At 48.9% G+C, this 27552-nt stretch overlaps 1 protein-coding gene across 2 annotated transcripts in view; it reads right to left on the reverse strand.

Moving 5' to 3' along the window:
* Positions 1–237: 237 nt before the first annotated feature.
* Positions 238–27552, reverse strand: part of RBM11 (RNA binding motif protein 11) — a 46349-nt gene continuing 19034 nt past the window's right edge. For both annotated transcript variants that reach the window (XM_030204225.1, XM_030204226.1), the window contains exons 4-6: positions 18919–18997; positions 2988–3084; positions 238–820 (exon numbers count right to left, since the gene is read on the reverse strand). In XM_030204225.1, the coding sequence (XP_030060085.1) occupies positions 485–820; positions 2988–3084; positions 18919–18997 (512 nt within the window). In that variant the 3' untranslated portion in view covers positions 238–484. The remainder of the gene's footprint in view (positions 821–2987; positions 3085–18918; positions 18998–27552) is intronic.

The following is a 27552-nucleotide window of genomic DNA, read 5'->3' on the forward strand; positions in this document are numbered from 1 at the left end:
TGGTATAACCAAAGTGGTTTACATATATATAGGTATTTTCTTTGTCCCTAGTGGGCTCACAATCTAAATTTTTGTAACTAGGGCAATGGAGAGTTAACCGACTTGCTCGGGGGTACAAGGAGCTGCTGTAGGAATTAAACCCAGTTCCCCAGGTTCTCAGCCCGTGCATTAAGCATTAGGCTACTCCTCCACACTGCAGCTCTTATTGTAATAGCAAAAGTAACAAAATCTGACAAATGAAAAGAACTGTTTTATTAATACTTTGTATTTCTAAATAATCTGCTTTTAAGGCATTCATTATAATGATCAGCCATTTCTTCATACAACCAACATTAAAATAAGATACACCTGAAAAGGCATTTGTCTATTAAACCATGAATCATAGATCTGATCTTCCAAAAGAGCTGATACATCATCTCTTCTTCCAAAACCACAAAGAAACACAAATGCAAAAGAATAAAGCTATTTCTTCCAGTCAATGCAATCATGAAAACTTTGTTTTCTTGGTTTGACAGTGTCTGTAGTTATGGCCACGTTCTGTTTGGCTCATGCCCCTCTTCCTCTCTGTGCTGCTGTCGCTGTCACTGGTTAGCTGCTGCCTTTTCCTCTTACAAGTACGTCCGACATTCTGATACAGTTCAGTGTTTGTCTGCTTTTGGCTGGCCCACTCCAAACAGCTTGATCCAGGCATGACGTGTTGACCAAGACTAGGGAAGGGTATCAAAGGCACACTCTGCTGTGGAATATCTTGGAAGTAAGTAGAAGGCTGGGCCACTTGACTGTAAGCAGGAAATTGCTGTTGGGCTACAAAATAATTCATCTAGAAAAAAAAACCACAAAACACACTTTTGTAAATGGCAATGCTACCTCTGTATAGATAAAATAATGTGAATAAGCTCTGGTACTGAACCATCCAGAGCATTATCAAAGAAACAAAACTGAAGCAACCTTTTGAAAACAGAACTTTAATACAGTAAGTTATTCCACATAGCATCTTTAGCGTACACTATGTGCCTGCTCTAAAGGATATCAAAGGTAAGTACACTGAGATTAAAAACAGTTATGTCTCTTAGCTGCTCAGCAGTTCAACCTGCCAGAAACAGTATAAGTCCCTGTTTATTTAGAATATACCACTTCTCCTTCTTACCATGGGCCTTATCTCCAATAGTCTCAAAGGCACTAGAGCACAAAGAAACATAAGGGAGGAGGAAAGTATGAGACCAGCCTTCTGGACATTTTCCTAATTCCAACTTCATGTAAGACAAGCTGCATGTTGTGTTTAGAATGGCTGTCTTTTGATGAGAATACTCCAGGGATTCTTTAACTTTACAGAACTTTACTGTGATCTGTTTCTTCTGCCTGCAGCAAATCAACCTGAAGAACTGAGGGGGAAACTTATAACAGTGCTGGAAGGCAGCACTAAAGTCAACACAAAAATAAGCTTCACAGCTATTAATGTATAAATCATAAATAGGTCCAATATATATGGAAGTATGCTCAGTTGAGAGACTGCCCTAATCACATAGATGAATAGCAAAACTTTCATAAAATTAAAAAAAAAACCAAAACCTAACACAATATAGAAAATGTAATGCATGTAGTTATGCTGTTCATCTATGTGATTACGGCAGTCCCTAAATTTATCTGAGCACACTTTCATATATATTATTAGACTCTTCAACTTCCATCCCGCTTTCAGTTGGTGTGCCTCAGGGTTCTGTCCTGGGACCCCTCCTCTTCTCCATCTATACCTCTTCCCTTGGTACCCTGATTTCATCCCATGGCTTTCAATACCATCTTTACGCAGATGACTCTCAGATCTACATCTCCACCCCTGAAATCTCAACCTTAATCCAGGACAAAATTTCATCCTGCTTGTCCAACATTGCTGCTTGGATGTCTCTATGCCATCTGAAGCTAAACATGACTAAAACTGAACTTCTCATTTTTCCCCCTAAACCCACCTCCCCGCTTCCCCCATTCTCTGTTAATGGCTCTCACATCCTCCCTGTCTCCTCGGCTCATAATCTTGGTGTCATCTTTGATTCTTCTCTCTCCTTCTCTGCACATATTCAACAGATTGCCAAAACCTGTTGTTTCTTTATCTACAACATTAGCAAAATTCGCCCATTCCTTTCTGAATATGCTACCAGAACCCTTTTCCACACCCTTGTCACCTCTCGCTTGGATTATTGCAATTTACTTCTCACTGGTCTTCCGCTCAGCCATCTCTCTCCTCTCCAGTCTGTCCAAAATTCTGCAGCACGGCTTATTTTCTGCCAAAATCGTTATACCCACACTAGCCCACTCCTCAAGTCACTTCACTGGCTCCCTGTCCGCTTCCGTATACAGTTCAAACTTCTCTTACTGACCTTTAAATGCATCTATTGTGCAGCCCCCCCCATTACCCCTCCACTCTCATCTCTCCCTACATTCCTCCCCGTGACCTCCGCTCACTGGACAAATCTCTCTTGTCGTCCCCCTTCTCCTCCACTGCTAACTCCAGGCTTCGTTCCTTTTCTTTCGCAGCACCTTATGCCTGGAATAGACTTCCTGAGCCTGTACGTCTAGCTCCATCTCTACCTGTTTTCAAATCTATGCTGAAAACCCACCTTTTCACTGCTGCTTTTGGATCCTAGCCACTACTCATTTGCCCTCCCACTTGTTCCTTCTCACCCAGTACTTCCCTTGCCCTTAATTGTCTTGTCTGTCTGTGTTTAGATTATAAGCTCTATTGAGCAGGGACTGTCTCTCTGTGTCAGGTGTTCAGTGCTGCGTGCGTCTGGTAGCGTTATACAAATGCTAATAATAATAATAATATTATTAGACTTACTTATGATTTTGTACATTAATAGCTGCAATATTGACTTTACTGCAGCAAAACAAGTCTTGACAGCCCCAGATCATAGAGGTGCGGCTAACTTTCCAGTCTACAATCTTCTCTTATCAAGAAAAAACTTCTAAACTTCTATAAAATAAATACATACCATGCCTTGGAAGTAAAAACATGCCTCAGAGAAGTAGCCATTGTCCACTGTACTGGGGCTGGTAGGAAACAAACACTGATCCATAGGACCATCATTCCTGTAGAACAGACAATTGCATTTGAACAGGGGATTAAATTTAACATGCATGTTTAAACAATTATTGTGAAACTATTAAATTTATTTGTGACATTTATATCCCACAATATCCCAAACAAGTTTTGAGTTCAATGTGGCTTACAATAAATAGTATAGGATACATAAATAATGCATAAGAAAGTAATTTGTTGTAAGAAAGTAATTTGTTGTAAGAATCCAATTTTACAATACAGTATCATAAACATACTGGGATAGCTATGGATGTTTAACATTTAGAAAATCTATTATGAATGAGAAATTGTACATGAAGCAAAGAGAAACTTAATGGTAAATAGAGTAATAACCAATTCGGGTGATAATTAATTGTTTGAGATATGGTTACTCTTTGTGTCGGTTTATAAAGTCTCAAGCAGTAACCGGGCAGTAATGACCTATGTGCATCAAATGCCATTTGACGAGCGTCCAAAAATAAAAATTATCGGACGCATGCCCAAAATTAAATTACTGCAAGAGCCACGTGGTAGTCGTGCAGTAACTCCATTTTGGCGCACGTTGGGCGTGTGTAGATGCTTACACGACTTAGTAAAAGGGCCCCTCTGTGACAGTGAATGATACATACCTGTAGCAGGTGTTCTCCGAGGACAGCAGGCTGATTGTTCTCACGACTGGGTGACGTCCGCGGCAGCCCCCACCAACCGGAAAGAAGCTTTGCGGGACGGTCGGCACGCAGGGCACGCCCACCGCGCATGCGCGGCCGTCTTCCCGCCCGTGCGCGACCGCTCCCGCCAGTTGAATGACTAGCAAAAAAATGAAACACACAACTCCAAAGGGGAGGAGGGAGGAAAGGTGAGAACAATCAGCCTGCTGTCCTCGGAGAACACCTGCTACAGGTATGTATCATTCACTTTCTCCGAGGACAAGCAGGCTGCTTGTTCTCACGACTGGGGTATCCCTAGCTCTCAGGCTCACTCAAAACAAGAACCCAGGTCAATTGAACCTCGCAACGGCGAGGGTACAACAGAAATTGACCTACGAAGAACAACTAACTGAGAGTGCAGCCTGACCAGAATAAATTCGGGTCCTGGAGGGTGGAGTTGGATTTACACCCCAAACAGATTCTGCAGCACCGACTGCCCGAACCGACTGTCGCGTCGGGTATCCTGCTGGAGGCAGTAATGAGATGTGAATGTGTGGACAGATGACCACATCGCAGCCTTGCAGATCTCTTCAATAGTGGCTGACTTCAAGTGGGCCACCGACGCTGCCATGGCTCTGACACTATGAGCCGTGACATGACCCTCAAGAGTCAGCCCAGCCTGGGCGTAAGTGAAGGAAATGCAATCTGCTAGCCAATTGGAGATGGTGCGTTTCCCGACAGCGACCCCTAGCCTGTTAGGGTCGAAAGAAATAAACAATTGGGCGGACTGTCTGTTGGGCTGTGTCCCCTCCAAGTAGAAGGCCAATGCTCTCTTGCAGTCCAATGTGTGCAACTGACGTTCAGCAGGGCGGGTATGCGGCCTGGGAAAGAATGTTGGCAAGACAATTGACTGGTTAAGATGGAATTCCGACACCACCTTCGGCAGGAACTTTGGGTGGGTGCGGAGCACTACTCTGTTGTGATGAAATTTGGTATATGGAGCATGAGCTACCAGGGCTTGCAGCTCACTGACCCTACGAGCTGAAGTAACTGCCACCAAGAAAATGACCTTCCAGGTCAAGTACTTCAGATGGCAGGTATTCAGTGGCTCAAAAGGAGGTTTCATCAGCTGGGTGAGGACGACGTTGAGATCCCATGACACAGTAGGAGGCTTGATAGGGGGCTTAGACAAAAGCAAGCCTCTCATGAATCGAACGACTAAAGGCTCTCCAGAGATGGCTTTACCTTCCACACGATAATGGTAAGCACTAATCGCACTAAGGTGATTCCTTACTGAGTTGGTCTTGAGGCCAGACTCTGATAAGTGCAGAAGGTATTCCAGCAGGTTCTGTGTAGGGCAAGAACGAGGTTCTAGGGCCTTGCTCTCACACCACACGACAAACCTCCTCCACTTGAAAAAGTAACTCTTTTTAGTGGAATCCTTCCTAGAGGCAAGCAAGACCCGGGAGACACCCTCAGACAGACCCAACGCAGTGAAGTCTACGCCCTCAACATCCAGGCCGTGAGAGCCAGGGACTGAAGGTTGGGGTGCAGCAACACTCCGTCGTTCTGCGAGATGAGAGTCGGAAAACACTCCAATCTCCACGGTTCCTCGGAGGACAACTCCAGAAGAAGAGGGAACCAGATCTGACGGGGCCAAAAAGGCGCAATCAGAATCATGGTGCCGCGGTCTTGCTTGAGCTTCAGTAAGGTCTTCCCCACCAAAGGTATGGGAGGATAAGCATACAGGAGGCCGGTCCCCCAATGGAGGAGAAAAGCATCCGACGCTAGCCTGCCGTGTGCCTGAAGTCTGGAACAGAACAGAGGCAGCTTGTGGTTGGTCTGAGAGGCGAAAAGGTCCACCGAGGGGGTGCCCCACGCTCGGAAGATCTTGCGTACCACTCTGGCATGGAGCGACCACTCGTGCGGTTGCATGACTCTGCTCAGTCTGTCGGCCAGACTGTTGTTTACGCCTGCCAGGTACGTGGCTTGGAGGAGCATGCCGAACCGACACGCCCAACGCCACATCCCGACGGCCTCCTGACACAGGGGGCGAGATCCGATGCCCCCCTGCTTGTTGACGTAATACATTGCAACCTGATTGTCTGTCCGAATTTGGATAATTTGGCAGGACAGCCGATCTCTGAAAGCCTTCAGTGCGTTCCAGATCGCTCGGAGCTCCAGGAGGTTGATCTGCAGATCCTTTTCCTGGAGGGACCACAGACCCTGGGTGTGAAGCCCATCGACATGAGCTCCCCACCCCAGGCGAGAGGCATCCGTCGTCAACACTTTCGTGGGCTGTGGAATTTGAAATGGACGTCCGGATGGTCCACCAGAGCAGTGAAGTGCGGCAACTGGTGGAGAGGCGGATGACATCTTCTAGATTCCCGGTGGCTTGGAACCACTGGGAAGCTAGGGTCCATTGAGCAGATCTCATGTGAAGACGAGCCATGGGAGTCACATGAACTGTGGAGGCCATATGACCCAGAAGTCTCAACATCTGCCGAGCTGTGATCTGCTGAGACGCTCTGGTCTGCGAAGCTAGGGCCAGGAGATTGGTGGCCCTCGCTTCGGGAAGGTAGGCCTGAGCCGTCTGGGTATTCAGCAGCGCTCCTATGAATTCCAGAGACTGGGTTGGCTGGAGATGGGACTTTGGGTAATTTATCACAAACCCCAGCAGCTCCAGAAGTTGAATAGTGCACTGCATGGACCGGAGGGCTCCTGCCTCCGAGGTGTTCTTGACCAGCCAATCGTCGAGATATGGGAACACGTGCACTCCCAGCTTGCGTAGGTAGGCCGCTACCACCACGAGGCACTTGGTAAACACTCGTGGGGCAGAGGCGAGCCCAAAGGGCAGCACACAATACTGAAAGTGCCGTGCGCCCAGGCGGAATCTGAGATACTGTCTGTGAGCTGGCAGTATCGGTATGTGAGTATATGCGTCCTTTAAATCCAGGGAACATAGCCAATCGTTTTTCTGAATCATTGGCAGAAGGGTGCCCAAGGAAAGCATCCTGAACTTTTCTTTGACCAGGAATTTGTTCAGGCCTCTCAGGTCTAGGATGGGACGCATCCCCCCTGTTTTCTTTTCCACAAGGAAGTACCTGGAATAGAATCCCTGCCCTTCCTGCCCGGGTGGTACGGGCTCGACCGCATTGGCGCTGAGAAGGGGGGAGAGTTCCTCTGCAAGTACCTGCTTGTGATGGGAGCTGAAAGACTGAGCTCCCGGAGGACAATTTGGAGGCAGGGAGGCCAAATTCAGGGCGTATCCGCACCGCACTATTTGGAGAACCCACTGGTCGGAGGTTATGAGAGGCCACCTTTGGTGAAAAAATTTTAACCTCCCTCCGACCGGCAGATCGTCCGGTACGGACACTTGTAGGGCGGCTATGTTCCCGTGGATCCAGTCAAAAGCCCGTCCCCGGCTTTTGCTGTGGAGGCGCAGGGGGCTGCTTAGGCGCACGCTGTTGACGAGAACGAGCGCGCTGGGGCTGTCCCTGTGCCTGACGAGGCCTTCGGGCCGGCTGGTTGTACCTACGCTTCGCAAAAGAATAGGGTGCAGCCTGCCGGGCCCGGGAAAAACGTCCACCTGTGGAGGTGGATGCTGAAGGCGCCCGGTGGGAGAGCTTGTCGAGAGCGGTTTCCCGCTGATGCAGTTGGTCCACCATCTGCTCGACCTTCTCACCAAAAATGTTATCCCCCCGGCAAGGGACGTCGGCCAGTCTCCGCTGGGTGCGGTTGTCCAGGTCAGAGGCACGCAGCCATGAGAGCCTGCGCATCACTATACCTTGGGCCGCAGCACGAGATGCCACGTCACAGGTGTCATAGATACCCCTGGACAGGAACTTTCTGCACGCCTTCAGCTGCCTGACCACCTCCTGATAAGGCCTGGACTGCTCCGGCGGGAGCTTCTCGACCAGGTCCGCCAGTTGTTGCACATAGGTCCGCATGTGGATGCTCATATAGAGCAGGTATGATTGGATGCGGGTCACGAGCATGGAGGATTGGTAGGCCTTCCTCCCAAACGAGTCCAGAGTGCGAGACTCCCGCCCCGGGGGCGCCGAGGCGGTATCCCTCGAACTCCGTGCCCTCTTGAGAGCAGAATCCACGACCGCTGAGTCATGGGGCAATTGTGGCCGCATTAGCTCTGGGTCAGAGTGGATCCTGTACTGGGACTCTGCTTTCTTGGGAATGGTGGGGTTAGTTAATGGTCGCACCCAGTTCCGAAGCAGCGTCTCCTTAAGGACATTGTGCAGCGGCACAGTGGAGGACTCTCTAGGTGGTGATGGATAGTCGAGGACCTCGAGCATCTCGGCCCTCGGCTCTTCCACAGAGACCACGGGGAAGGGAATGCTAATAGACATATCCCGCACAAAGGAGGCAAAGGAGAGACTCTCGGGAGGTGAGAGTTTCCTCTCCGGTGAAGGCGTGGGGTCCGAGGGAAGGCCCGTAGACTCCTCTGAGGAGAAATATCTAGGGTCCTCCTCTTCCCCCCACGAGTCCTCATCCTCGGTGTTGGACATAAGCTCATGTAGCTGAGTCCTGAACCGGGCCCGGCTCGACGTCGAGGCACCAGGGTCTCGGTGTCGTCGAGCGGTGGACTCCCGCGCCGGTGGGGACAGAGCTCCCTCCATCGACGTCGACGGGGACTCCACCTGCGTGGCGGTCGAGACCGGCACCGCAAGCGGCGGCGGTGTCGACGGCCCCGGCGCCGGGCTAGAGCTCGCCGGTGCCACAGTCATCGGCGCCGAGGGCGCAAGCACCCCCGGCGCCGGCACAGCCTGGTGCATCAGCCCTTCCAGGATCCCCGGAAGGATGGCTCTGAGGCACTCGTCCAGGCCCGCTGTCGGGAAAGGCGGTGGGGCCGGTAGGGGTGTCGGCGCCAGAAGCTGCTGGGGGCCAGGAGACGGCACCGAGGTGCCGGAACCCCGACGCGTCGGTACCTCCACAACCGACGGAGACCTCTCCTCTCGACGATGACGCTTCGGCGTCGCCTCCTCTCCGATATCCGGATGCACCGAGGGCGACCGGTGACGACGCTTCTTATCCTTCTTACGATGCCCGTCACCGGCGCCGGAGGGCATGGAGGAGGAGGAGGTCGATCCCCCTCGGTCTCGAGGTACCGGGTCAGACAGGGTTCGGTCCCGTGGCCCACGAGCTGAGGGAGTGACCGGGGCCGACTGCCCACGCGGCCTCTCACCCCCACTCTCACCGGAGGACCGGCGGGCCGACGGGACCTGTTCTCCTGGGGTCGCTGCCATCGGTGCCGATGTCTCGGGCATCGATACCGGTACCGAAGGACCGGGCGTCGATAACGATGCCTTCGAGGTCGACGTCGAGGGGCCGGCGCAAGTTCCAAAAAGACGGTCCCGCAGAACTTGCCTCGCAACCTGAGTCCGTTTCCGGAGACCGAGACACAGAGAACACGACTTGATATTGTGCTCCGGCCCGAGGCACTGGAGGCACCAAGCGTGGGTGTCGGTCTGCGAGATCGGCCGGCCGCAGCGACCACACTTTTTAAATCCACTCGGGACCTTCGAGGACATCGACGGAAAAATCGCGTCGGCGAAGTCAAAGTCGTCAATGGTGGCTGAAATCACACCACGAAAAGGAAAACGACCGTGCGGCCACTAGGCCGCAACGCGGCGTCCCCGCTGGAAGCGAGGGAAAAAGGGAGCGCGTGCTCCACACGCGCAGGGTTTTTTTTTTTTTTTTTTTCAAAAAGAAACCGGACGGCAACTATACCTAAATAAACGAAGAAAAAACACGATCGGCGTAAACGCGATCGAAAATCCGGCGGCTGAATAAGAGAGAGCGGCGAGGCACGACTCTCTCCAGGCGCAGAAAAAAAGGAACTGGCGGGAGCGGTCGCGCACGGGCGGGAAGACGGCCGCGCATGCGCGGTGGGCGTGCCCTGCGTGCCGACCGTCCCGCTAAGCTTCTTTCCGGTTGGTGGGGGCTGCCGCGGACGTCACCCAGTCGTGAGAACAAGCAGCCTGCTTGTCCTCGGAGAATTGGCCATTACTTGCTGGTGATTTTCTAACTGGGCTGCTTGGCGCATGTTCGATACGTGCAGATGAAAATAATTATTTTTCGGATGCACTCCAAAATGAAATTACCATAAGAGCCACGTGGTAGCCATGCAGTAACTCCATTTTGGTGCATGCTGGGTGTGTGTAGACTCTTACGCGGCTTAGTAAAAGGGCCCCTTGATTCCTGCTAGACTAGTCCAGACCAATGAGTTATACTGCCCTACCAGCAGATGGATGCAAAGTACCTGGAATCTTTCAGTGACATCATCACCAGTGGCCAATACAGATCACAAGTACCTGGCAGAAACCCAGTTAGTAGCAGTACTCCATGCTACCAATTCTGGGGCAAGCAGTGACTTCCCCCCATCCATCTCAATAATTAGGACTTTTCCTCCAGTAACTTGTCCAGACCTGTTTTAAACCTAGATACGCTGACTGCTGTTACCACATCCTCCAGCAGCGAGTTCCATAGCTTAACTATTCTTTGAGTGAAAAAATATTTCCTCCTATTTGTTTTAAAAGTATTCCCATGTAATTTCAGTGCGTGTCCCCTAGTCATTGTACTTTTTGAAAGAGTGAAAAATTGATTCACTTTTACCCATTCTACACCACTCAGGATTTTATAGACCTCAATCATATTTGCCCTCAGCCAGTGGCGTAGCAAGGGCGGGGCGGTGGGGGCGGTCCGCCCCGGGTGTCATCGGGTTAGGGGGTGCTCGCTCCCGCTGCTCCGCCTTTAAAATTTTTTTTTTTCGAAGCGCCGGAGAGTGGCAGGCAGCACGCCTCGCGTCTGCCCTGCTAGTAAAGAAGATCTCACTGACGTCGTCGCCCTTCCCACATTGAGTTCCGCCCGCCCTCGCGGTAATAGGAAGTTGCCTCAGAGGGGGGCGGGACTCATTGTGGGAAGGGCGACGATGTCAGCGAGATCTTCGTTACCAGCGAGGCGCGCTGCCTGCCACTTTCCAGCGCTTCGAAAACATTTTTTTTAAAGCAGGACAGGGTAGGAGAATGGATCTCAGGTCAGGTCGGGGGGGATTCAGAGGGGAGAAGGGGATTGGGGAGGGGTGGGGGCGCTCAGAGGGGCTTAAAGGGGGTTAGGGAGGGTGGGGGAGCTTAAAGGGGATTAGGGAGGGTGGGGGAGCTCAGAGAGGGGACAAGGGGATTGGGGAAGGGTGGGGGACCTCAGAGGGGTGCTTAAAGGGGATTAGGGAGGGTGGGGAGCTCAGAGGGGTGCTTAAAGGTGGTTAAGGAGGGTGGGCGAGCTCAGAGAGGGGAGAAGAGGATTGGGGAAGGGTGGGGGAGCTCAGAGGGGTGCTTAAAGGGGATTAGGGAGGGTGGGGAGTTCAGAGAGGGGAGAAGGGGATTGGGGAAGGGTGGGGGAGCATCAAGGAAGGGAGAAGGGGATTGGGGAGGGGTGGGGGAGCTCAGAGAGGTGCTTAAAGGGGATTAGGGAGGGTGGGGGTGCTCAGAGAGAGGAGAAGGGGATTGGGGGGAGGGGAGTGCTCAGATGGGAGAAGGGGTCTGAAGCTGGAACTGGGGTCTGACAAGGGGGCAGGAGGGAAAATGGGTCCATGCCTGGGGCAGGTGGGAGAATGGGTCTGGGGCTGAAAGGGGGGGATGCAAGGCATGTGGTGGATGAAGGGGACTGGAACTGGGGGCTGAAAAGAGGGGGCAGAGAGAGAGGGGACAGATCCTGGATGGAAGGGGGGCACGTGAGGGAGGGCAGACCCTGGACGGATGGGAGAGGGAGGGCAGACGGATTGAAGGGGCAGAGAGAAAGGGCAGATGGTGGGTGGAAGGGGAGAGAGAAAGAGGGCAGACTGGGGCAAATGGTGGATGGAAGGGGCAGAGATAGAAGGCAGATGTTGATGGAAGGGGGAGAGAGAGAGATGGCAGACTGGGGCAGATGGTGCATGGAAGGGGCAGAAGTGGATGGAAGGAAGAGAGGGCAGACAGTGGATAGAAGGGGCAGAGAGAGAGGGCAGACACTGGATGGCAGAGAGAGAGCGGAGACAGATGCTGGATAGAAGGAAGACAGTGAAAAGATGAGGAAAGCAGAAACCAGAGACAACGAACTGTAAATATATTTTTTTATTTTTTTGCTTTAGGATAAAGTAGTATTGTAGCTGTGTTAATAAATGTTTATAATAGAACATGTAAATAAGGTAATCTTTTTATTGGACTAATTTTAATACATTTTACTTTCGGAGAACAAAACCCCCTTCCTCAGGTCAGGATAGGACACTGTAACAGTAGTATACTGAATTGACCTGAGTTAGGAGGTTTTGGCCTCTGCAAGCTAAATGTATTAGTCCAATAAAATGATATTTGTTTTATTTCTATTTGTTAATTTGTAAAGTGGTGATTGTGTTAGCTTTTTCAAATTTACATCTGCTGTCTTTATATTTTGCACAGTACTAGAGGACATTTTCTGTTTCTGTGGTGTTGCATTGTATGCAGAGTCTGGCATCGGGGGTTCAGTTTAATTTTTGTCTAAATAGAAAGTTTATGATTACTTATTCTATAGTGGATTAGGGTGTATCTGTATTTGTGAAAAAGACATGGCTTTCGGTTGGCATTGACTGTGCAGGATCGACGATCTGTACTAATCTGTCTGTTTTTGTTTTACAATAGGTGAATTGATGTTCTAGTGCTCACTGTAGTGTTTAAGATGCATTCCTTTTCCTTGTGTGACTCGTACAAATTACTGCTTATGGTATGGTAGAATTGCTCTATAGGTCCTGAGTGTTTTGTATTCTCGGTATGCCTAGTACTGGATTTCAGGGGGGGGGGGGGGGGGGGTGTTAAAAAATGACCGGCCTACGCCACTGCCCTCAGCCTTTCTTTTCCAAGCTGAAGAGCCCTAACTTCTTTAGCCTTTCCTCATATGTGAGGAGTTCCATCCCTTTTATCATTTTGGTTGTTGTTCTTTGAACCTTTTCTAATTCTGCTGTACCAGAATTGAACACAATACTCAAGGTGAGGTCGCACCACGGAGCGATACAGAGGCATTATAATATTCTTGGTCTTAATATTTTCCCAATAATTCCTAGCATTCTGTTTGCTTTTTTGGACACCGTCACACACAGCAGAAGATTTCAGTGTATTGTCTACAATGACACCCAGATCTTTTTCTTAAGTTCTGACTCCTAAGTTGGACCCTAGCATCAGGTAACTGTGATTCAGAATAGGTGTTGGGGAAATTGTGGAGAAGGAGGCACCTTCTTTTAAGGATGTAAAAAGAATTGAAGCGGTGCAAAGAAAAGCTACGAGAATGGTATGGGATTTGCGTTACAAGACGTATGAGGAGAGACTTGCTGAACTAAACATGTATACTCTGGAGGAAAGGAGAAACAGGGGTGATATGATACAGACGTTCAAATATTTGAAAGGTATTAATCCGCAAACGAACCTTTTCCAGAGATGGGAAGATGGTAGAACGAGAGGACATGAAATGAGATTGAAGGGGGGCAGACTCAAGCAAAATGTCAGGAAGTATTTTTTCACGGAGAGAGTAGTGGATGCTTGGAATGCCCTCCCGTGGGAGGTGGTGGAAATGAAAACGGTAACGGAATTCAAACATGTGTGGGATAAGCATAAAGGAATCCTGTGCCGAAGGAATGGATCCTCAGGAGGCGGGGCTGGTGGTTGGGAGGCGGGGATACAAAAAGTAGCAAATATGAGTTATCTTGTTGGGCAGACTGGATGGACCATGCAGGTCTTTTTCTGCCGTCATCTACTATGTTACTATGTGATAAGACAAGGACCCCCAAGTACAACCTTCCCAAACGAGACATATTCAATTGCATATATATTCACAGCCTGTAGTGCCTGACAAAGGAACACCAGAAAGACCATGTCGCCGCCCTGCAAATGTCTTCAATTCTAAACAGGTGCAGAACTGACTGCCTCCTTGATCTACTTGGACAATGAAAGCGAAGGCAAGAAAGTCTCCAGCAATTTACACGCCTTTACACTCCGTACTTTCCACTAAGCCAATAATTTGCAAGTTGTTTCTTCTATTCAAGTTACTAAAATCTTCCAGCCATGTTGTACACTTGTTACAGCTTTTACTCAGTTTTGAATTGCTACAAGGTTATTCAGCACAGCTTCTACTTACTCCTCGAGCCGGTCTGTGTGGCTTCAAAATACAAAATTGACCAATCTCTCCAATTCCCAGAGTAAAAAACACATGTGTATCCATGGGTAAGAAAAATAAGTCACAGTCACTGTAGTCCCAAACAGGTGAATAATTCTAATTAACTTCTCTCGCGCTGTCTTCATATTGAATATCTTCTTATCTGCAACCTGTGAGTCCCCAGTACCCAACAGGGAATCCCCGTTTCACTAAAGCTGCGTCAGGGGTTACTGTCCTGTGTCATGACCACTGTTCACTAAGACTTATTTTTCTTACTCATGGATACACATTTTTTACTCTGTTTGGGAATTGAAAAGATTAGTGTACACTATATAAGTGGAGTTCTTTTCTGACCTGTGATGGTATGCTGTGCTCAATGCCTTAAACTTCTGTTGGTTTGAGTGGTAACGCTGAGGTCTTTCTTCTCCACATTTTTGGTGTGTGCAGGTCAATTGGTTACCTCTCTAGAGTTAATCCACATGTTAAATATTTAACTTTTCAGTGCAGATTTTCTTGTTACAGTATAAGTCATCACAAGGACAAAATATAAGAAAACCAATGGACTGCATTAGAGGCTTATAGCCCATTTAGTTATGAAAACCACTTGTCCCCGAAACATGCTCAAAACAGAATAATCCATTTATACAAAAGAGATAATGTGAAGATGTGATTCCATGTGCCCAAATAAAAGAAGAATTTTATTTTATTTTCAATCTTTTTAACACCAGGCTTCCCAAGGCAGATTACATCAACAGTTAAGATGAACCCATCAGTAAACAGGATATTCTAACTGAAATTTGGCCATATATTTACTGTATTGTATAGGACAATATTGAAAAATTAGAACAAAATACAGCTTTTATTAGTGCTGTTTCCACCAGCTACAATAAATTTGGAAGCTATTTTAGTGATATTCAATATTTATATCTACATATGGGATCCTTTCAAATAAATTAAAAGCTGTCAAGTAAAAAAAAAAACCCAAACACTTTTGTCCTCCACCTTTTAAGGCACTGCCTATCCAACTGGAACAGCTTTTGACTGTTTACAGATGGATCAGATAGACAGTCCATTATTTCTAATAATATTTTATTATTGCTTTCAATAGCATTTGTTATTGTTTTGGGTGAACCGGTGACTCCGCCTACTGCCAGCAAGGTCCACCTACTGGCTTCAACCCCTATAATGGGCTAGATACCTCATACCGGTCTATCCCAACTGAAATACAGGGTTTTCTTTGTGTTGACATGTTACTCAAGCTAAGATAAAATATAAATGGGAATAGTACATGACTGGGAGGAAGAATTAAGGAAAACACTACTTCTAAGACATGGGAAAACAAGTTCCTGTTCTGCTTCCACACCCAATCACTTTATTTAATTGCTCATAGAGCAGCCTGGACACCGGTGAAAGCAGATACTTCCACACTTGATATACCGCCTTTCTGTAGATACAGTCAAAGCAGTTTTGCAAACTGGAATGGGGCACCCTGCTGATATGTTATATGATTAATGTGTACACATCTTCCGGCAAGCAGTGTGAAGTAGGATACTTCACATTTAAGATTAGCAATATAGTGGTGTAAAATCTGATCTATCCCAAGCTGAAGTAAAATTGCTTAATATTTTGAAAGTTTTGACCTTAAAGTTAATCTTGTCCAGACAGAACAATACAAACTTGAAGTTTAGCATGTGGTGGAATGTGGTTTGCTTAACATAAGTGGGAAAAAAACTAACTCTGAGAAAAGGGGTTGTTTACATAAATGCTTGAAGATATGAATCTACAAATGTATCTATTGGTTCCTACAATACTGTGCCAGCAAAGTACTCTCAGTATCCGTATTTGCTGTCTATGCATGAATATCTACAGGCTTGTGCTCATGTTATTGGCACCTGTTCAATATAATTATTGGAAAAGAAAGAAAGAGAGAGAGAAAGAAAACAAAAAAGCGAGAAAGGAAGAACGAACGAATGAACTTTGGATAAATAGTTTTAACTGTGTGCACAGACACCAAGTCCACAGCAAAGATCAAAAAAGGATCTGCGAATGAGACAAAATGACTGGCGGAGCAGATAGCAACCGAAAAAAATCATTTTAAAGGGCAAATCTTTCAAGTCATGTGCTTCAAAGGTTGAGATACCTCTGTGGAACCACAGGGTGAAATAAAAGTTTGAATCTCCTCAACCCTTACAAATAAACTAGCAATAATCTGGTGGGCAGTTAGGGAAATATCCTTCACAATCCCTGTAACAAACAAGTGCTACCACCTGTACCTTGCGTGAACTCAGAACTAACCCCTGGTAAAGACATCTGTGAATGAAAGTCAAATTGGCTGGCACATCCACTTGCCAAACAGATAGCCCACAACCAGCACACCATAAATCAAACAGGTGCCACACTAACATTTGCTGAGGAAGAGAGACTCTACACATCTTAAGCATCACAATCATCATAACACTGGCGCTTCAACTAGGTCCTCTCAAGGGCCAGGATCCACCATGAGTACTGGCCTCTGAAGCAGTGGTAGGGAAGTCCCTACCACTGCCCCAGAGACAGTGAGCGAGCGAGCACAACAAGGAAGATGGGGTGGGGGGAGAGAATAAAAAAGGGTAGAGACAAGCCCCCTCCTTTGCCTTCCTTGTTGCGCTCTCTCTCTCGCTCTCTCTGAGGGTCCCACCACAGGCCTGAAGGACTATTGCCAGGAAAAGAAAAGAAGTCTCACCAAGGGAAACACCTGCAGGTTGGGGCCCTGGGACAGGAGAGGAGAAAACGTCACCAACTCAGGGTACATGTCTACCTACTGATCCCCGAGAGTTTCCACAGGCCTAGTGGGGCTCAATCTTAGGGCCATGGGCTTCAAATTGCACTTAGGGAATCAGGCTTCAGGAAGGAAACACCTGCTGCACCAGTCTAAACTTCAACCATCTGTTGAAGGCAGAGAATAGTGGCAAGTTCCAAGGAGAGCTGCACCACTCCTTATACTGGTGATGTCAACACTGAAAGATATCAGGTTCTCTGCCTCCATCTGTTGGTAGGCTGGACTGGTCTAGCAGGATAAGGAAATGGCCTTTAAAAGCTGCCATGCTAGCCAGAGTCTTCAATACATTCACTTGCCAGCATTCTTTTTTTCTACTAACATTTCAGGTCTTATGGCTATTCTGGTTTTCGTCCGATTTCCAACATCATTGTTAATGAAGGTGCTTGAAAAATCTGTTTAGAGCAGTTAAATGATTTTGTTGCCAAATTTTGTATAAGTGTCAATCTGGATACAAATCACATCATAGCACAGAGTCACTCTTGGTATCTCTAGTAAACGAGATACTAGTAAAGGGTGATCAGGGATATGATGCATTATTGATCTGATTAGATCTTAGCTCTGCTTTTGATACTTTTTCAAATTCTAAATTACTCAGTCTGCTGCAAAAATTAGAATTTCAGTCCACGGTTCTTCAGTGGTTTCAATTTTATTTCTCCAATTGATCTCAAATGGTTTGTTCGAACTCTGAACTTTCTTCTCATAGATATTTGGAGCATGGTGTGCCTCAGAGTTCACTACTCTAGCCAATGTTATTTATAACTTATTCCTTTAGCTGAATTATTAGAGTCGGGGAGTTACGTTTCATTTCTTTTTGCTGATGACATACAAATTGTTGTGTTTATGAAGGATGATCAGTATCAGGTAGCGCAGTAGCGTCTGATCTCAACTGTAAACTGGGTAGTTTGGAAAGGTGGTTATTGTATAATGATTTGATTCTGAATACTGATAAATTTGCAGCTATATTGTTTTTTTTGTCAGAACAAGTCACTGCATGTTTTTCGTTTTATGCAGGGGCGGCCCAAGGCATCCCAGCCGCAGCCGCCAGGTCTGGCATCTCCCCCATTCTCTCAACTCTCTTTCCCCGCATTTACTCTTTATTCTTTTCCAAAAGGCAGCAGAAATTTCCATAGGCTGCCTTGTCACCGGCACCAACCTCTTTGCTCTACTACATCCCGCCTCGGAGGAAACAGGAAATTATGTCAAGAGGTGAGCCGCAGTAGGGAGAAGAGGCCAGTACCGGCAGCAGGGCAGCCTATGGGAATCGCTGCCTCTGCCATTGTAGCCATTTGGAAAAGAAAAAAAATAAGATAAACGTGGGGAAGACGGTTGAGGGGGGAAGGGGAGAGTGCTGCCTAAGGCCCCCGCCTCAGTTGGCCTAATGATAGGGCCACCACTTCTTCTATGGGTTGTCATTTAATTTCTCTTAGGGAAGAAATATTGACTTTAGAGGTTCATTGTGATAATGCACTAAAATTTGATAAACAAATCAGCCAAGTAGTAAAATCGGTAGCTCAAGCCTCTTCTGACACATTCTAATTTAATTAAACTGGTACATGCGTTTCTTACCAGTAGGTTGGCCTACTATAATTCTTTGTATTATGGTCTCACATTGAACAGTCTGAAGAAGCTTCAGTATGACCAGAATACTGCAGCATGCATGGTGGTGAATGTAAGGAAAACCAATCACATAACACCTTTATTGAAAGAGTTACATTGGCTACCCATTTTTGCTAGAATTGATTTTAAAATATTACGTTTGGTCTTTAAGGATCTTTTTATGAACTTGCCTGAATATCTTTGATGTGCTGGTAAAACAAGATATTATTAAAGCTTTTCTGCTACTCTGTGTCTATGGAGAAAAAAAGCATCGTAAATCAAGCCCAAAAAGGGTAATTTTATAACAGGGCATTAAGGCACCTTATTCTTATCCTATTTTATAAAAGGCACATAGGTGTCTGTGTGTCTTTATAAAATACTAGCAATAAATCCTGCTGAAATGAGGTGTGGGCATAATACTTTATGCTCATACAGGTGTATTTTATTAAATATGTGCACAACTTATAACTCTGCCCCTAAGCAAATCTAATTTTATAAGGTGCCTTTTCTCCCCACATATCAGCATTTTACATACAGAAATGTTTATAAAATTACCCTCTTAGTATGCAACTGTATTTTCCACTTGCTCTAGGGGTGAGCTAATATTTCCATACCTGTAAGCTGTAGTATTTCTGTTAGAGTTGTTCTCTACTCCTTGGTAGGGACTACTAGATTCAGCTGTATGAGAGCTCCCTATAAACAGAGAAACATGGGATAAAGCCTGTTATCCTTCTTTTTACATGTACTAGACGATTGTCTAGGGCAGAAACTATGTGTTTTTGCAGGATTGTTCTAGGAGGGGTGATGTTGGAGTGATAACTGTTGATGACTTTTTTTTTTTTTAATGTGGGGGGGGGGGGGGAGGAGGGGGCAAGCTAAGAGTTGTACAGCTGAGAGAGGTGGAAGTCTGAAGGTTTGCCTAGGGTGCTCAATATCCTTGCACCGAGTCTAATACTTTCTAGTGATCCAGGCTCGCCACTGTGGGAAACAGGATGCTGGGCTTGTCAGACATTTGGTCTGACCCAGAATAGTAATTCTTCTGTTCTTACTGTATCTTGTTATTTTATTCTCATCTGTACCTTTGGAAAATGGCCCAGTATTTCAAGATATAATATAATAACAAAGAACAATGGCTTCTAAATGTAATTATGCCGTATTTCTTTTAGGCATGCTTAGGTCAAAAGCTAGGGATCCAATTTTCAGTGGGCCTTACTTACTGAGGCCAAAACCGAATTTTTGGCATCATCCAGAGAGTAGTACAGAAAATTCTTCCTGACCACCTGGCACTATCAGGATGTTGTGTGTTTATTTATTGGGATGTATTAATTACCTTTATGAAAGATATCAAGGAGGTACCTATTTAAGCGATAACTTTTACGAAGCCACAGCAAAAAGTGGCCTGCAGCAGTGCAAGCATGTCTTTTGGGTGTGCGCTTGGCCAGTTTTTGCCACATCCTGGAAAAAAAGGCCTTATTTTAAGGGGCCAGAAAATGGACATGTGGCAAAATAAAAACCAGCATGCAACCATTTTCGGCCTGAGACCTTACCGCCACCCACTGACTTAGTGGTAAGGTCTCCCACGCTACCCAGGCAGTAGGCATGCAGCGCATGCCCACTGCTGTTTACTGCCGGGTAAGCACCACGCGGTAGAAAATGGAAAATATTTTCTACTGCGTGTTTTCAGCTCACACCGATTTCAGAATTCCCGCCCAGGGCACACAGTAGCCGGATGGCGAAGCTGATTTGGCACACACTGGATGCACGTAGGCCCTTATGCACCTTTGCAAAAGGGCCCTTATTTTTCTAGGAAAATATGCCTGCAGCATGAATGCATTTTTGATATCGGTTAGCAACTTCTCCTCCTTGAAGCAGCTCTGGTAGGCAAAGCACGGACCAAGTAGAAGATATTAAGACAGGACTACGTTAAGTGACCAGTATTTTCATGGAAGCTGTATACCAATCTCCAGATAACTTATTTATTTTTATAATTTACTTTTGATGCTGCACAATTTTCACATTGGTCTTTTAGGCGTAAGATAAAAATCGCCCTTCTGAGGATATGCTGCTCTTCATAAATGTTTTTTGGCTTCAATATGGTTATTCGTATTAAATAATTGCTTGCCCTAGCAGTTCTTCTACATATACTATCAGGATATTGCTGGAACTGTACAGGGACAGAGTTGGAACTTATCCAGATGCTGACGATATTCAGCGCTGATACCTGGTTGGTTGTTTGTTTGTTACATTTGTACCCCGCGCTTTCCCACTCATGGCAGGTTCAATGCGGCTTACATGGGGCAATGGAGGGTTAAGTGACTTGCCCAGAGTCACAAGGAGCTGCCTGTGCCTGAAGTGGGAATCAAACTCAGTTCCTCAGTTCCCCAGGATCAAAGTCCACCACCCTAGTCACTATAGGCCACTCCTCCACTCTATCCAGGCAAGTTTGAACAGCTGAATAACCAGCAGCTGCCTTGTACAGGCATGGTTGATGTTTTAAAACAATGCCAACTGCACAATTTAAATACCAGAAGAGGTACGAAAGCAAACAATTTAAAAAAGTACTGTACCATCTGAAATGATCAGTTTAGCTTGGGGGGAGGAGTAGCTGTTACTTCCTCATTTTTTTTTAGTATTTTTATGTAAATTAGTCCTTACCTGATAATTTTCTATTAGTCCCAACAGATCAATCCAGAGACTTGTGGGTTATGTTCCTCTGCCAGCAGGTGGTGATAGAGAGAACTTCAGAGGCTTACTATATGTGGTCATGTGCAGCCACCTTAACCTCAGTATTGTCAGTACCAAAGCAGTGGAAGAAGGATGAGGAAATCCAACAGTAAGCCCTCTCCTGCCTGTTTTGTTTTTTTGTTGGTTATAGCCAAAATCAAACGAAGGAATCTGATGAAACTGAAGCAACTAGAAGAAAACACTCAACCAAGGACAACAAAGGGCGGGCCTCTGAATTATCTGTTGGGACTAATAGAAAGAAAATTATCAAGGAAAGACAAATTTTACCTTCCATAGCATCCCACAGATCAAGCCAGAGACTTGTGGGATGTACTAAAGAGGTCCTCAAGTGGGGCGGGGCACTACAACCTCAGCAGCCTGGAGCGATGCTTCACAGGCTGTGGCTACACGCGCTGCCACATCAAGCCCACAATGCCTAGCAATGCCACATCAAGCCTGCAATGCCTAGCGAGGGAAGGACAGAAGACCAAGTGGCTGAACTGCAAAAGGCAGCCACAGAAGCTAAATGGGACATGGAGAAGGAAGTCACCTGCACTCTGGAAGAAAGTGCTGCCACTAAAACGGCGGAGACTGTCCTACAGAGAAGCCTCCTTCTTCCAATGGACACCGCGGCTCTCAAAACCAGATCCCCTTCCTTGCGACCAGCAAGAGGACAGCATGAGGCTATGCTGGGAGTCATTTCTGCTCAGCGGGTCAGGAATCTGATGATCTCACTGCAGTGTGGACACTTTGTAAGGAGTCGTCGCCTTCCTGTTCAGTTCAGGCTCCCCATTTGGGAGGGTCCTTTGTGGGACCTCGATTCCCTGAGCCGGGCCGGTTCGATGGAACCCCGGGGAACTGCCGGGGGTTCCTGAATCAGTGCAACCTGTACTTCGCCATGCAGCCGGGGGCCTTCTCATCGGATCAGGTGAAGGTGTCCTACGTCCTCTCTCTCCTAGCCGGACCGGCGCTGGACTGGGCTTCTCCTTTGTGCAAACAACGGGATCCGATCCTGTCTAACTATGAGGAATTCCAGCGTCGGTTCCGCATGGTCTTTGATATCCCTGGGAGACCCTCTTCATCCGCCTCGGCCTTGCTGCGGATCCAGCAGGGCGACGGGACAGTGGGCGATTATGCGGTCAGGTTCCGGACCCTGGCCACCTAACTACGGTGGAATCAGGAGGCCCTGTCGGCCATCTTCTGGCAGGGCCTCCAGGACCGCATCAAGGATGAGCTGGCCGGTCGGGATGTTCCAGAAGCATTGGACGCCCTAATAGCCCTCTGTATCCGCATTGACACCCGGTTTCGGGAAAGAGCCCGGGAACATGCTGCCCGGCGCAGGGCCCCAGGCCCCGGGGGCCAAGCCAGACAGACCTCTTCCCCGCGGCGGACCTCCAGAGGCTCGGGGGACACACCGGAGGAACCCATGGTTGTTGGCCGTCAGCGGCTAACTGCGGCCGAGAGGTCTCATCGTCTATGGAGCGGTCTCTGCCTGTATTGTGGCCAGGCGGGCCATTTCGTCAATGTCTGCCCGTCGCGGCCGGGAAACGCCGCCCCCAAGGCCCAGTAGGGGGAAGGGTCTTGGGTCACTCCAACCCCCTGCCTGACAATCTGATCACCCTCCCAGTGACCTTGCGATGGCAGGAAGCGGTGGTCCACACCCAAGCCTTATTGGACTCTGGCGCAGGAGGGAGTTTTATCAGTTCCGAGCTGTTGAAGCAGATGGGGTGGCCCACTATACCCTATCGCCCTGCGTTGCAGGTGACGTCCATCCAGGGGACAGTGCTACCCCAACCGATTACCGAGGCTACTCCATTTTTGGGACTGCAGGTAGGGGAGTGCCATCGGGAGCAGGCCCAATTTTTGATCCTGCCCAGAACCATCCATCCCGTGGTCCTGGGGCTCCCCTGGTTACGGCGTCATGCATCTGTAGTGGACTGGATCCGGGGAGAGATTCGAGCCTGGGGAGAGTCCTGCGCGGAGTCCTGTCTGAAGGGCAAGGAGTCTAGTTGCGCGGCCTGTGCCGCTGTTCCGCGCGGGCCTCAGCCCTGTCAAGCCGCCCTGCCCAAGGAATACCGGGACTTCGCGGACGTATTCAACCCTGTTGAAGCAGAGGTGCTACCCCCACATCGATCCTTCGACTGTGCTATCAACTTAGTACCTGACCGGATGCCCCCGCGAGGGCGGCTGTACACCCTGTCGCGGGACGAATCTAAGGCCATGCAAACTTACATTCGAGAGAATCTCCAGAAGGGGTTCATTCGGCCTTCCACGTCTCCAGCCGGGGCGGGGTTCTTCTTCGTCACCAAGAAGGACAGCTCCCTGAGACCATGTATTGATTATCGAGGCCTCAATGCCATCACAGTGAAGAATCGGTACCCCCTGCCGTTGATTCCAGCATTATTTGATCGCCTTCAGGATGCCCAGATTTTCAACGTTGGATTTACGGGGGGCCTACAACTTGGTGCGCATCAGGCAGGGGGACGAATGGAAAACAGCCTTCAATACCCATGAGGGGCATTTCGAATACTTGGTCATGCCCTTCGGGTTATGTAACGCGCCGGCCGTGTTCCGGAGCTTCATGAACTTTGTGTTGGAAGACCTTCTCCACTCCACCGTAGTAGTATACTTTGATGACATTTTGATCTTTTCTAAGGACCCCCAAGAACATGTGTCACACGTCCGTACGGTGCTTCAACGCCTACGACAATTCCGACTATTTGCCAAACTCAGTAAGTGCTCCTTCCATCAGCATACTCTTCCATTCCTTGGACACATCATCTTGCCTGGGGGATTATGCATGGATCCAGACAAACTCCGGGCTATCCGGGAGTGGCCCAGACCCCAGTGATTGAAAGCGCTGCAACGATTCCTGGGGTTCGCCAATTATTGTCGTCAGTTTATTCCCCACTACTCTCAGCTGACTGCGCCACTGACGGCGCTCACGAGGAAGCACGCAGACGTCAGGAATTGGTCAGCGGAGGCACTGACGGCTTTTGCCCGCGTGAAGGAAGCTTTTGAATCAGCCTCTATTCTTCATAGCCCAGATCCCAGCAAACCGTTTGTGGTAGAGGTGGACGCCTCTGCATTGGGCGCTGGAGTCGTCCTCTCTCAAATCAATGCCAAGGGGAGACGCCAGCCATGTTTCTTTTTCTCTCGGAAATTTTCCCCGGCTGAACGAAATTATACAGTGGGGGACAGAGAGCTGCTGGCCTTGAAGTTGGCCCTCCAGGAATGGAGACATCTACTCGAGGGTGCTGAGCACCGGTTTACCGTGATCACTGATCATAAAAATCTTCTGTACTTACAAGAGGCCCGGAGGCTGAACCCGAGACAAGCCCGCTGGTCACTGTTCTTCGCGAGATTCCAGTTCCAACTGGTGTTCCACTCCGCCGAGAAGAACACCCAGGCCGATGCCCTTTCCCGGGCTTTTGAGGCCCCCGATGATCTCGAGGAACCCCACCCGATGTTGGACCCAGCCTGTTTACCCGCGGCACCGGGGATGGTGACACCAGTCCGGGAGTTTGTGTCCCCTCAGGACCGGGAGAAAGTGCTACACTGGGGACACTCATCGGCCCTGGCCGGGCATTTTGGGTATCAAAAGACGCTCCGCCTAATTACCCGACAATATCAGTAGCCCCGCATGAACCAGGATATCCGTCAATTCGTGGCGGCATGCCCTGTCTGTGCTCGCACCAAGTCTGCGGTGGGACGACCTTGGGGGGGACTTACAACCCTTGCCAGTTCCAACACTTCCCTGGGAGGAACTTTCCATGGATTTCATCACAGATCTTCCTCGCTCCCAGGGGCATACGGTGATTTGGGTGGTGGTGGACAGATTTTCTAGAATGGCGCACTTTGTGCCCCTGCCCGGGCTTCCGTCGGCCGCAGCCTTGGCCCGCCAGTTTATCCAGCATATCTTCCGCCTCCATGGGCTGCCGGCTCGGATCATTAGTGACCGAGGAGCACAGTTTACATCACGATTTTGGAGAACTTTATGTACCGCTCTGGGGGTAGCTACTCACTTCTCCTCGGCCTACCACCCCCAAACCAATGGGATGGTGGAAAGGGTCAACCAAACCCTTAAGGGATTCCTGCGGGCCTTTGTTAACAGTCGACAGGACGACTGGGCATCTCTCCTCCCGTGGGCGGAATTTGCATACAATAACAGCGAACATTCCGCCTCCAAGGAATCACCTTTCTTCCTCGTGTATGGACGCCACCCACGCCTCCCACCACCCATATCCACAGCCTCGCCTAATCCAATGCTGACGCAGACCCTGGGTGACTTGCAAAGGATCTGGAACTCAGTCCGGGAACAGCTTCAGAGAACGGCCGCCAGGTACAAGAGATTCGCAGATCGGCATCGACGCCCTGCTCCTGTTTTCCAACCAGGGCAGAAGGTATGGCTGAGCACAAAGTATCTGTGACTCAGACTGCCATCTCGGAGGTTGGCTCCACGCTTTATCGGACCCTTTATGGTCCAATCCCGGATTGGGGCCGTAACGTACCGCCTCCGCCTGCCAGGGAGCCTACGTATTCACAATGCATTCCATGTATCCTTGTTGAAGGCCTACGGGGGTCCCCATGGCATTCTCAGAGGGAGGAGCCGACCACAATGGATGCAGAGCCAGACCCCGAATATGAGGTGGAGGAGATCCTCGATGCCAAGAGGTGGCGGGGAAGATTATTTTATCTCCTCTCCTGGAAGCATTTCGGGCCAGAGGACAACTCATGGGAATCGGCTGCGAACGTTCATGCCCCGGATCGTTCGGGAATTCCATGCCCGTTACCCCCATAAACCAGGACCCAGAGGGAAGGGGGCATCAGGGGAGGATACTGTCACAACCCCTATATAACTCCGTCTGTGCTTACCCAGAGGCCGGCCCGCGGCCATGGCCGGCCTTGATCCCGCCGCTGAGCGATGCGCCGGCTCCTCGCCCTGATGGCCGGCCATTCCGGTCTCGAGGCGATGCCGGCCAAGAGCGGGGGCCGGCCGCCGCTGAGATTGCGGCTGAAGACCGGCCTCCTATGACTTCCAGTTCTCCATCGCCGGCTATGGAAGTTGCACTCGCTCCGGCAGGGAAGATGGCGCCGGGAACTTGGGGACAGCGTCTCTTCCGCCTAGTGAACGCGGAAATCAAGATCCCGCCCTGGAGGACCCTGATTGGATGGTTGGGACCAAGGCTCCACCTGAAGACCGGCCTTGAACCACTCCGAAGGGTTCCTCGAGGGAGCTCCCCCGAAGTCTCCGCCCCTGTCAGCTGAGGCTCGCTTGCTGATTGCTAGTAGTATTTAAAGCGTCACCTCCGGCAGGCGTATTGCTTCGGCTTCTGTTCAGTGAGGCTCCAGCTTAGTGGTGATTTCTGGACTACTTTGCGTCTCGCCTGTTTTGACCATCTGCTTGTCCCTGGACTACTCTGCTCGCCGCCTGCCTTGACCTGTTGCCTGTCCCTGGACTACTCCGCTCGCCGCCTGCCTTGACCTGTTGCCTGTCCCTGGACTACTCTGCTCCTTGCCTGCTCCTCTCCCCTGCTGGGGTTGGGAGGCTTGTCCCCTTGTGTCCGGTCAGTCCGGCCACCCCCGCGGTTCCAGAAGTCCCGTTGGCCACCTGCAGCTGGGGGCTCAACCTCTGGTGAACGGTGGTCGCCGCGGGTGAAGTCGGGGTGCTCGGCTGTCCTTTGGGGGAACATTGAGGCATACCTTACGCTCTCCTGGGGGACCCAAGGGCTCACATCTCATCAGTCAGGACAAGTGGAATGGGAAAACTCCAGTTTGTAACCCTGTGTTAGAAAATCCAATGCACATTGGTCTGAGGCAATCTTGGTCCACTCCTCATGAAACCCGTAAAAGAGCCCTACTATTATGAAATCCGAGTGAACCAAGACCCATCATTGGGAGATGCAGCAGGCATAGGTAGACCCGGAGTTGAAGCCAAGATATTCTGTCAGCATGGCTTGTCAAAGTGGAAGTGGAAACCCTGAAAGTGGTTTTCCTGGCCTCACAAAACCTATGACTAAACAGAGGATTTAAAAGAATCTTTAGACTCATCCTCTGGCATGCTCTGAGACTTGGGAGTCCCTCAGGTCTCTACCCAACTTCCCTAGATCTTCTCCAAGCACAAGATTACTGCTAAAAGGTAGCTTACTAAATGTGACTTGGAAACTACATCAGCTGTCCGATACCCAAGCCAGAGTTAACTTCTTGCAGGAGCTAAGCAATCCAGAGCTGCACGGTTATGATCATCCTCTTGCTAGCGAGAGAGAATACTGAGGTTAAGGTGGCTTAACATGACCACAAATAGTAAGCCTCTGAAGTTCTCTCTATCTCCACCTGCTAGCAGAGAGACATAACCCAGAAGTCTCTGGATTGATCTGTGGGACATTATGGAAAATGTTTTGGTAATTAAAGCATTTGCTTTCTTTTGTGATCAAGCCCTCTGTTCTTTTTTGTAATTCCTAGCCCCCCTCCAATTCTACTCTTAAAATAAATGTGCATGTTTGAAAGGGATATGACAAAATGAT

Source organism: Microcaecilia unicolor, chromosome 5, assembly GCF_901765095.1.
Source record: "Microcaecilia unicolor chromosome 5, aMicUni1.1, whole genome shotgun sequence".
In the NCBI taxonomy this organism is placed as follows: domain Eukaryota; kingdom Metazoa; phylum Chordata; class Amphibia; order Gymnophiona; family Siphonopidae; genus Microcaecilia; species Microcaecilia unicolor.